This window comes from Nanorana parkeri, unplaced genomic scaffold (genome assembly GCF_000935625.1).
Source record: "Nanorana parkeri isolate BGI_ZX_2015 unplaced genomic scaffold, ASM93562v1 scaffold474, whole genome shotgun sequence".
NCBI classification, from domain to species: Eukaryota; Metazoa; Chordata; class Amphibia; order Anura; family Dicroglossidae; genus Nanorana; species Nanorana parkeri.
The window spans coordinates 428278-439913 of record NW_017306742.1 but is presented as its reverse complement, the minus strand read 5'-3'; the positions used below and the strand labels follow the sequence as shown (position 1 = coordinate 439913).

General features: G+C 49.9%; 2 protein-coding genes across 2 annotated transcripts in view; one reads left to right on the top strand and one right to left on the bottom strand.

Moving 5' to 3' along the window:
- Positions 1–401: 401 nt before the first annotated feature.
- Positions 402–7165, bottom strand: CSTF1 (cleavage stimulation factor subunit 1). Its single transcript, XM_018560682.1, has 5 exons — positions 6969–7165; positions 6618–6895; positions 6328–6525; positions 3563–3953; positions 402–745 (listed from the first exon to the last, which is right to left on the bottom strand). The coding sequence occupies exons 1-5, from the start codon at positions 7135–7137 to the stop codon at positions 486–488; spliced, it is 1296 nt and encodes a 431-aa protein (XP_018416184.1). The 5' UTR covers positions 7138–7165; the 3' UTR covers positions 402–485.
- Positions 7166–11388: 4223 nt separating this feature from the next.
- AURKA (aurora kinase A) overlaps positions 11389–11636 on the top strand; it is a gene marked incomplete at its 5' end in the record, with an annotated part of 11690 nt that continues 11442 nt past the window's right edge. Inside the window, one exon of the mRNA XM_018560671.1 lies at positions 11389–11421. Within this exon, the coding sequence (XP_018416173.1) occupies positions 11389–11421 (33 nt within the window). The remainder of the gene's footprint in view (positions 11422–11636) is intronic.

Below are 11636 nucleotides of genomic sequence, written 5' to 3'. Positions count from 1 at the left end.
GTGTGTCCTGCATAAAGTCACGGTGGCACGGAAGCAGGGTGTGGGCTGGTGGTGGGGGGGCATTGGGACTACATTGTGTACAGGTAGAAGCTGCAATCTGGGAAACGCAGCGTCAATAAACGTCAGGAGGAGAGCAGCCCACACACTGACCTGCAGCCTGGAAAATATGTCATTGTTTACAAGGAACCGGCAGATAAGGACGCTCTCCGGCAATGGAATGCAGGATGATGGTAGTTTAAGGCAGAAGCTTCCAGATTAAATTCCAGAGATTAAAGACACACAGAACCGTAATGTATGCGAGTCAGGATGCCCCGGAAACAGAGCTGGGATTCATATACAATATTCTCACATGTAGAACACATGAGCTGGTGTCTGGCCTCTATGTTGTCCATTATTAAGGCTCCCTGGACAGCACCCGGCAGCGTCATCCCATTCACATTGCGCAGTACGTGTAGGAGATCTGTCTTTGCGTTGGGCAGCAGCGCTCAGTCAGTGGTGGAGCGGCGATACCAGAAGCGGGCTCGGAAATCGTCGCTGCAGGTCATGAATCCAGGGTTGGTGGGAGAGTGAACGATGCAGCGCACGATGTTGTTGTGACCCAATGAGAGGAGGTTGCGACGTTCTGCCGTTCGGGAGTCCCAGCAGCACAGGCTGATGGTCCGTTCGTCTGGGAGAAGGACGTAATCTTCGGTGTGGTTGAAGACGGCTTGAGTCCGGTGAACCTGGCGTCCACTCAGCCCGGCACCTGCGAGGCGAGAATAGCAAGAGTTCAACACAACCAAACCTCCAACAAGATTGGATCAGTGGGTAGCAACAAAGCTTTAAAAGTACACCCGTGCTCGGGCCATCCAGGCAACATGTTCCCTTTAATACAGCCCTTCCCGGGAGCCATTACCTTCCTTATACTCCCGTACCGCTCCATTCAGAGAGAACAGGAAAAATGCCTCGTGCATGCTCAAACTCACCAGATTGTGAGCGCGCTGGGCCAATCACCAAGCTGCATCGCTGACACGAGACGAAGGGAAGCGAGTTATGAGCTTCTTCATATTGGGTATCGACTTCCCTCCTGATGGCTGAATGGATCAGATGAAGAGCAAGTATGTGCTACTGAGGGACCAGCCATCAAAGAGACGCTGTCACCTGCTTATTCAAGATTAAAGTGACATCATCTCCCGATAGCCTCCCCACCCCCATCAATACCACATATGATGTCATCCACCGGGGTCAGCTCTGACACCACAGCTTACCCGCAAGTGACTTCTGCAGAAGGGAGGTGATGGAAGCTGGGAGGGGGGGAGGGACAGAGAGGACACTTTCTATACTAAATAGGGTTTTCAAGCTCTCCGAATAGCGACACATGGACACCGGCTTGTGCTTATTCCATATATGAGCGAATAGATTTAATTTGAGACTAGAAAGTTTGTTTGCTTGCCAACAGGACAGGTTTGGCGTATGCCGCCATGTTTAAATATATGCCCCTGTTCACTTCCATGCATGCCTAAGTTCTATAGCAACTGATATGCTCCCTAAAATAGCTCTGTGATTGCGTTAGGGTACCCTCAGAGGTTTACATACCCCTTGACTAGTCATTGGGGGCACCGAGGAAGCTCTTTTGGGATGCAACCGAATACAAATGGTTCAGTGGTCTCTATAAAACACTGTTGATTGTCTACACAATATACAGTAACTGAACTACAACTGAGACCGTCACCTCCTTTCCCCGACATAAGAGAGCAGCCAAACACCCGAGCTGGCTTCCTTCAACATGACGTCTCCCCCTGCTGGTCACAGGAGACCGCAGCACCCCAGTTACCGTAGAGAAGTGCGCTTTAAATAGCAATTAACAGATAAAGAACTGCAGGGCAACAGAGTGTATGATGCGGCCATCACTCCATGGTTTAGGTGTGGCATGCCCACGGCTTCCTATGAATAGGCCTGCAGCCTCTGCTCAATACCTCACAGCTCACCGATGAATGACGCCACAAACATTTCTTTATCAGAATATTTCCTGCAGCTTCAAAATGGTAGTAAGTAGGTGTGTAATCTTCAGCACAATTCAGATATTGTGCACTATAGGGGGGCCAAGTGCTGGACTGGCCCTGCTGGGGTTCTGGGATTTCCCACCAAAACATAATCTGAATCATGGAGTTTGTGGGTGTCATCCAGATGCTTCTATTCCCACCCCAAAAAAACGTAGTCACGGTATATGTACAGGCAAAACTTTTTGTTTTAGATGGATTAGGGAGGGTTTTTACTGATTTCTGGGGAGATTGTTCCATGGATTTGTCCTGGTGACCATAGTCACCAATTAAGAAAACAAAGGTTGATCAACAAAGGTGATGACATTCTCTCACTTTAAAACTATTTCCTCCTACTTGCTGTTGCATGTCTGGGGCAGGAAGTAACAGGAAGGGTGATCTTTTAGATTGTAAGCCCTCAAGGGCAGGGCCCTCCTTACCATCTTGTATTGTGATTGTAATGTCTTCCCTATATTGTAAAGCGCTGCGCAAAATGTTGGCGCGATATAAATCCTGCATAATAATAATAATCTCCCCAAATGGACACAGAGAACAAAAATAAGGTGACGGGGAGTTTTCACCCATTCCTAATCTATTAAATGCAGTTAAAAAAACAAAACACTTGGGCTACACACTTTAAAGGGAAACTCCATGTGTGGCTAAAGTGTGGAAGGGTAAGACCATGTCAGATTTTTAAGTCCCCGTTGGGGAGATCCCATCATTGTCCTTCCCATCTCTAGACCTGCAAAGGCCACCTCCAGCACCCCATTACTTGAATTGAATCCTGCAACACCAGCATGGAGATACTCCCACTTCTTGGTAAGATTAAAAGGAGAACTATGGGGTTGGGGCTTTTCCCCGTAGTTCTTCTTAGGGTAACAGGAGGACACAAACTAGCGTCCTCCCGTCACCCTAAGCTCAGTATATAGAGAGCTACAGCTCGCGGTATACTGAGATGCCGCAGCCGGAACGGATCCCGACAATTCTGTCTAGATCCACCCAGCTGCGTGATAGGCAGAGCCAGCTGTACCCGCCCCCTACCCCGTCCGTTCCGCAGATCAGCGCTGGAGGATCGGATGGGGGGGATCCCTGCAGGGAGCCGTGAGTGACAGTCACGGCTCTCTGCACGGATAGATCGGGTAGTGAGCGAGCGCCTCTATGTGTTCTCTCACTTCCCGATCTACTGAGCCGACCTGTGACAGTCTCATTGTCACAGGTCGGCTCAGATTATGAGGCTGAGTGAAAAATCACTCCCCTCACAGTTCTCCTTTAAGAGATGGCCTTGTACCGAGATGGCCTTGTACCTACATACTGGTCCTTATGGCTGCCTAGCATAGTGTTGAGCCAATAGGAATAAGCAATTAATGGTACGTGTCCTTCAAATGAGGATTCTGTCCAAGGTTGTGTCTGCTGGAGATATCCAACTGCAAGTTCCTCCCTCTTTTTTTTTAGGCTGTCCTTCCCTCAAAGAGATCAGCCAGCTTGTAACCAATCACATCATGTGTACTAGCCTTTAGCCAATCACGGCTTGGCTTTAAACCTACCTGTATACTTGACCAGCATCCTCCCCGTGGAGATCTCCCAAAGCTTGGCCACAGAGTCCTTCCCGCTGGACAGGATGTACTTGGAATTTTTGGAGAAGATGGCCGAGCATACTTCGGCCCCATCGTGGGCCTTGTCCCACGTGTTGACGCAGCGGTTGGACACGCCGTCCCACAACTTGATGCAGCCATCCTTGCTGCAAGTGACGTAGGTGTTGGCTGTGGGGTTATAGTTGACGGAGCAGATGGCGTCCGTGTGCTGGTCCTGAGGGTTGCAGGAGACGAAGCACTGGAAGGTATTGACGTCATAAAGGCGTAGCGTTGGGTGCTGTGTGCCGACGATGATGAAGTCTCCTGACGGGTGGAACGAAATCGATCGCAACATCTCCGCTTCCTGGGGCGATAAGAGAGGGAGTGTAAGCGTTCCTACACAAACCAGTGACATCCAACACATGTCTAATACAAGGCACAATAAAGGAATCCTTCTATGAGCACTTGTCTATGGACTCATTTATGCCCTGACCTCCAGATATAAGGTTATCACGGCAGTCACAGTGACTCCCATTCTGGGAGATTCAATTGTTTCCTTTCTGCAGTTTTAAAAACGCTACCATCAGAAATCTACTGTACAAACGCAACACCTGAAAGACGAGGCTATAAGAGCTGCCGTTACTGAATTACAAGGACAGATTGCACTTGGGAACGTGCGTCACACACTCCCACTTTGCACCTTCCTCCATCATATCCGTCTCCAGTGCGTTTTAGAAAACTCCAGTGCAGAAAAAGACTGCGGGACCTTTCCAGCTGCTATAGTGGCCCATCATTGAATGCGGAAAGGTCTGTCTTGGGGGGTCATGCCTATGCCGTTTGGGGAAAGGGGACCTGTGTGTGCGCCCAAAGCATCTGTTGTTGCAACACTTCCTCATGGAGGTCATTTGTAGATACATTGTCGGCTTGATTTGTTTTCTGGGTGCTGGCCTTCCCTAAGCTTACGTGGAACCAACGTTGGCCGTGCACCTACATTCATTCTAGCTCCAGAGCCACATATCCAGGATTGGCCATCTATGGGCTTTTGGCTTGGATCACAAAGTCAGCAATAGCTAGAGTGCTCCAGATTTAAAGAAGAACTCCGGGGGAAATGATTAACCCTTGCAGTGGGGCTACCCCTGCACTGCGAGGGTTAAGTGCTCGTTTTAGTCACTGGAGGAAGATAATATACTCGCTAGATCCTGGGGAGCCAACTTGCTCTTAGACCGGTTACTGGAGCCTCTCCTCCCCTCTGCTGCAGCGGTCTAAGGTCCCGTAAGGACGCGGGGACACAGAGGGATATACCATCACTGCAGCAGATGAGGATATAGGCAGGAGGGATTACTGTCACAGCCAGCCAGCTTGGACAATCAGGCAAGTATCATTTGATTTCCTCTCTAGACCAAAGCAAGCACTTAACCCTTGCCGTGCGGGGGCAGCCCCACCCATTTGGTTTCTTTTTGTTAGAGGGCCCCTGCCAGCTGCCATTTCACTATCATATGAGGCTGTCTCACCCACCAATAAAGGGCAAGCTCATTGGACAGGAGAATAGCAATAGGTGAAGCTTAGCCAAGACATTAGGGAAAGTCAGTAACACAGTGAAACTGAATCAGAGACGGGCATGGGGGGGGGGGTTCATAGCAGGACGTTTACTACCAAGCCAGAGAGGGGAACAGACATGCAGGCACCCGTTGGTATCCAAGACAGGGGTGGACAAAATAATATAGAATTCAGAAGCTGATCTGTCCAATCCAAGAGCCAGCAGGCTATTTTTTTTTCCTGAGGGAGCCGGCTCCATCAACAGCAACTAGAGAAAACCTTAAAAGTTGGGCACAAGTTGTAACTTATCGGTTCATTTCAGACCTAAGCGATACCCGGGACGCGCGATCATGTACTAGTGTACACAGCGCTTGCCATGCGGCCCAGTTGATTTTTATTGGGGGTACATCCGCACGGCAAGTGCTTAAAAAGGATAACTATGGTGGTCAGGGCTTTTCCCCATAGTTCTCCTTAGGGTAACGGGAGGACACAAACTAGCGTCCTCCCGTCACCCTAAGCTAAGTATACCGCGAGCTACAGCACACTATATACTGGGACGCCGCAGCCGATCCCGACATCCGCCCAGCTTTTGTGAGTGACAGCTGGCTCTGCCTATCTAGAGGCAGAGCCAGCTGTACCCGCCCGTTCCGCCAGTCAGCACTGGAGGATCGGAGCGGGGAGGGGGGAATCCAGCCCCTCCCCCTGTCACGGCAGAGAGCCGTGACAGGATCGAGAGGTGAGCGAACGCCGGTATGTGTTCGCTCACTTCCCGATCTACTGAGCCGACCTGTGACAGTCTCATTGTCACAGGTCGGCTAGAACTATGAGGTGAGTGAAAAGCACTCACCTCATAGTTCTTCTTTAAAAAACTCGACACTCGATGCGCTGCTTTTTTTAGCACCCCATTATGTTCAATTGCACGGGCGGAATTGCGGCGGGAAACCATACAATCCGGCCAGAGCGATTGGGCTGCCATTAAAAAATAATGGCACCGCCAGAGAGAACGGCTGTGGTGGTGTGAGTTTTGTGCCTGATTGCCGCATGGTCACGGATCACCCAGGTGTGAACCTAGCCTGAGGGAGCATTGGCAACCTGGCTCCTGGGATTTGTCCAGGCCTGACATATGGAGAGCCGTCGTCTGCTCTTGATCCACCACCATACCTCCTATCCTACAATTCCCACTGCCATAGGCTGCCACTGACCTGGATGTACTTGAAGGCTCTTTTGGCTGACGGTTTGGAGTAATCGAACAGTTTCATGGTGTAGTCTTTGGATCCCGAGGCCAAGATCTGCTCGGTCGGGTGGAAGGCCAGACAGGTGACCTCATCCACGTGGTCATACAAAGTGCGGATCACGGGGTGGTTCTCCATGTTCTGTTGGGCGGTCTCGTTCATCATCACCTAGGAAGAGGTTGTAGAAAGCGTTGTGCTTAGTTGCTAATCTGCAGAGGCGACGGAGTCGCAGGAACTCTCCTGATCTATATAGCGGTTACCTCTATCGGCATGGCGCTCTTGGCCAACATCCGCTCCGTGTCCAGGATCTTGATCGAGGCGTCGGCAGAACCGGTGGCGATCAGCTGCCCATCCCGGCTGTACGTGGCCACTCGGCAGGGACCCTTATGGGAGGTGACGTAGCAGGTCTCGTATTCCGAGGCCTCCGGAGACATCGTCTGTACATCTGCATCGAACTCCAGGTCAATGCCGGTTCCGGGGGCCACCGTATCGGATCGGCCGATGGCGTACTGCACGGCGCTGTCATCGTTTTCCATACCTTAAAAAGGGACAAACACAGTTGGTCTCCATATATAAGCAGCAGCAGTGGCCGAGGACCTCTGCTTACTCACCCACTTTGATGAGGTGGAGGAGCTGCTCAGAGGGGGGACACACCACGTTCAGTTTGACCTCATTGATCAGCCCGTTGGCGATGTTGATGTGTCCATCGTAGAGGAGCTGGCTGATGATCAGCTTGTAGAGCTGGTGCCGATCTTTCAGCGTGATCTTGTATCTGTACATTGTGGCAAGAGAGGGTCTGCAATCTGCAAGGAGAAAAAAAAGACAAACCTAAATCTTAAAGCTGAACTCTGGAAACCACCAATGCAGCGCTGCCCCCATTTGTGTACAGGACTAATGTGCATTCTTCCTTATATCTTGGTGTGCAGCTTCCCCTGTGTGTGAGAATTTCCTATAATAAAGACTAGTCACTGCTGCTTCTCTACTTGTGCAAGGAGTCTGGTCTTGTCTCCACCCCCTCCTATACTTCTGAAACCTACATTGTTGATCTCCAGTGTCCCCCACAGCTCCCCCCAGCCAGTAGATCCTTTTTACCCTACTTTTTGTAATAGGGTGACAACGCTGTGTGTTCTGCAGTTGAATCGCACAGGGTTATCCCTCTATAGCTAGGTTTATTATGATCAGCAAATCAGAGCCCTGCTACCATGTTCCCACTACAAAAGCAAACGCTAAAATGCCACAATAAATCCTCAGCACCTTATCTGCAGAAAACCTCACCTCTATGTACAACGGGGATCAGTTGTGCAGTTGCAGATGGCGGTTTGAAGGTAGAATGAACGGGTGTGACGTCACTAGAACGCGGCGAACAACAACAAAAATGCGCCGCATGTCTATCTTTACCAACAACGCACGCGCGTTCTACGCCCCACCCCTCCGCTGTTTCTTGTCAAAACTGCGCACGCGCGTTCTCTCCTCCCCTCCGGCCCGGCGCCCTGACGTCGGACGCAGTGGGCGGGCGCTCAACGGTTTTGCTCCCTGTACCCAATGGGAGCCGAGCAGCTCGCTCGTGTCAGCCAATCAGAACGCGAAACGATTTAAAGCGCTTTATAAGCGGGCGGTTTGAACTGGCGCAGAAGTCGGGCGGTCAGTGAGTGGCGTGAAGACGGTTTTGCAGCCGGATTGAGGCTTGTAGCGGGTAGCCATAGCGACTGTGGTGCGGGGCTAGGCCTAAAACCCTTCTGCTTAGTAAGTGTAGGTTCCCGGTAGTTGTTGTGGGCGAATAGGCTAATTAGATGGCTGGCGGAAGTTTGGATTGTGGTATGGAAGAGGGGCTAGTGGGGCTTCAATATAAAATACTGATGGGTGACCCCCAAGAGCTAGCAATCACTTTATAGGATGTACTTTGGAGGGGGATGGTGTATGTGTGTTGAAGGTCAGAGGGACCCCAATAAAGTGGGGGGACAGTTTGTTTGGGTCTAATGTGTAGATATGGATAAATGTTTGTATGCTGAGTTTTTGGGTTAGTGGGACCCCAATATAGATCGGCACAAAGCTTGTGAACCCCAAGAGCTAGCACTCCTCATCCATGTAATGTGACCATGTGTATAAGATGGGAGACAATGCTGGCACTATGTAAGCTGCCCAGGGATGATATGGACCCTAATATAATGTAGCAGGGGGACCCCAAGAGCTAGTAGTCACCTCATCTGGGTAATGTGCTATATACATAGAATATGGTGGTGCTGGGGATGTATAAGCAGTGCATGCACCCCAATACCAGGCAGCAGTAGATCTGTGACTCAAGAGCTGCCAATTGTATTTGTGTATTATGCCAATGTACATAATATATGGGGCAGTGCTTGAGATATGCTGGTGAGGGGTCAGAGGAACCCCAATATACAGGTGGAGGGGGTGAAGAGCTACCAATATCTTTTCTGTAATGTGCACATATGCTAAGATGGTGTGACAGTGTTGGAGGTATGTAGGCAGCATGGTAGGTATGTGGGGTGACAATGCTGCAGGTGTGTAAGCAGCCTGGGATGTGGGGAGACAATGCTGCAGGTGTGTAAGCAGCCTGGGATGTGGGGAGACAATGCTGCAGGTGTAAGCAGCCTGGGATGTGGGGAGACAATGCTGCAGGTGTAAGCAGCCTGGGATGTGGGGAGACAATGCTGCAGGTATGAAGGGCAGCTCGGGAGTTGTGTTGGTCAGCCTGGGATGTATGTGGGGAGACTATGCTGGAGGTATGTAGGCAGCCCGGGAGGTGTCTGGGGAGACGATGCTGGAGGTATGTAGGCAGCCCGGGAGGTGTCTGGGGAGACGATGCTGGAGGTATGTAGGCAGCCCGGGAGGTGTGTGGGGTGACGATGCTGCTGGGATGTATGTGGGGAGACGATGCTGGAGGTGTGTAGGCAGCCCAGGAGGTGTGTGGGGAGACAATGCTGGAGGTGTGTGGGGAGACTATGCTGGAGGTATGTAAGCAGCCTGGGGTTTAGATAGATATTGAACAGCAGGGGGAGCCGCTGGGCGATTTGTGAACCCCAAAAGTATATTGTTTTGCTGTCCCCTATTGTCTGTGCACCCAGCGTTGTTATGCACACATCTTACAAACACCATACTGGCTTTTAAATGATGACTTAGGAAATTATTCTTATCTGGAGAAGTCACATTTGGCTGTACACTATTCCAATTTTGTCTGATTCCCATGGAACTGATTGACACTTGAGCACACAGCTATTCTAAAATCAAAGGGTTTAAGTGGTTAATGATTGACCTGTAACTGCATCCAATCAGCGACCGTCACTGTTCAGGTATTCAGACAGCCGCAGGAGCCGATGGATACAACACCTGGCAGGGTGGAGTATTTGGTATGGTCGGGGAGAATTGTGTTTTTGTTTTTTTCCTCTCGTCTAGCCTGTGGGGTTTAATGAGCGAATCTAGGGGTGTGTGTGTGTGGTCAGGTGTACAGTGTACACTGCTGTATGTATTGGGAGGGGGATACAATTGGGGGGGTTTATGAAAATTGAGCAGTTGCCCATAATAGATATTCAGGTTCTGTCTCAGTTAAGCTTTCACAATGGAGGAAGCGGATTGGTTGTCATGCACAGCTCCTCTGGTTTTGATAATTTCACCTTAACGAGTCTTGGCTGAGATGATTGATTGCTCTGACTCACCTGTGCTGCCATCTAATAGTCTATCTTGTCACTCTAAGAACATTGATTCAAGTCCAAAGGATTTTAAAGTGACACTTACCTCAGGAGTTGCACCTTAGAAAGCATTCAGGCTAGGTTCTCACCTGTGTGATTTGTGACCGCATGGAGATCGTGTGCAGATTGCCGAGCGGTCACGGAGTGCATGATTTTCTAATGGCGCCGCAGTTGCACCGGGCGGATCGTGTGCTTTCCTGCTGCCATCAGCCCGTGCAATAGAACACGATCATGTCTAAATAAAGCAGTCTGTCGCAAAGAAAGGAAAGTCTGTCGCTGATGGCCATGCAGATGTAACCCCGTTTAAATCAATGGGGCCGCACGGCAACCGCTGTGTGCACACGATTGCCTGGGACGCACTCTCAGATCTGAAGCTAGCCTAAAGTACCTTAACTATTAACAATGAGGGGAATTTATTGGCGGACGGCAAGAGGTTAAGATTTGAAAATGAGAGAAGCTGATTGGTTGCCGTGCAAAGCAGTTTTGATAAATTCCCTTCAATGTATCTAATTTGTGTATCACTCGGCGGTAGGTCCTCCAATCATCTCTGAATTGGTGTTGACACTGTCCTTCTGCAGGGCGGCTACGTCTCTTCCCCATGGTCCCTGTGTGTGTTGTAAAGTAGTCACCGCTCCAAGCTCGCTCCCGGGATGGACTACAATCTCAGGTTTAGTTTACTGATTTGTGTTGAGATTGTAGTCCATCCCTGGAGTGAGCTTGGAGCGGTGACTACTTTACAACACACACAGGGACCATGGGGAACACAAGTAGCCCCCTGCAGAAGGAAGGACAGTGTCGGCACCAATTCAGAGCTGATTGGAGGCTCTACAGCCGAGTGATACACAAATAATTGATACGAAATCACCTACACCCCATACAGCGTACAGAGATTGGATGAAGGTTGGTGCTTGAAGTGACAACACCGATGGTGCCCAGAAGAAGGGACCCTGCTTAACCCCAAAATGTTGGCTATTTGACAATTTAATAAGTGCTTTACTACTTGCACACATCGAGTGCTGGTGTCTTCTATTATGGACTGATACACAAATAAGACACATTAATAGTTGAGGTTCTTGAATGAAGATGTAACTCCTTTAGTGTATCCGTTACCTTGTACAGCTGCTCCAGTCTTGATAAAAAAAACCCTCAACGAGTCATGGGTGAGCTGTTTGCTCTCTCACCTGTGCCGCTGCCGAATAGTGTGTAAAAGAGGATTTATAATCGGCTGCTGATGACCAGAGTTGGGCTCACTCTTATCTAATGTTTAATGTTGGGTCTTTATGTTTTTGTTTTTTAGGACAGTATGGAGCCCTGTACAGCAAAGAAGAATCTTCCACTTGTGTCTGGCCCTAATGTGAAGGTAAAGTCGGCTATTATCCTGACACTTTAGTACAGGGGTAGCCAACCAGTGGTCCTCCAGCTGTGGGGGAACTACAAATCCCATGAGGCATTGCAACATTCTCGCAGACATTCCGTGTGCACCTTGCTGTAAAGCTGGTGACTAATTGATGAGTGCGTTTGTCATTTGTTTTGCTTGACTGATTTGGTGCAGTGACGCATGGGGGGGGGGGGGTG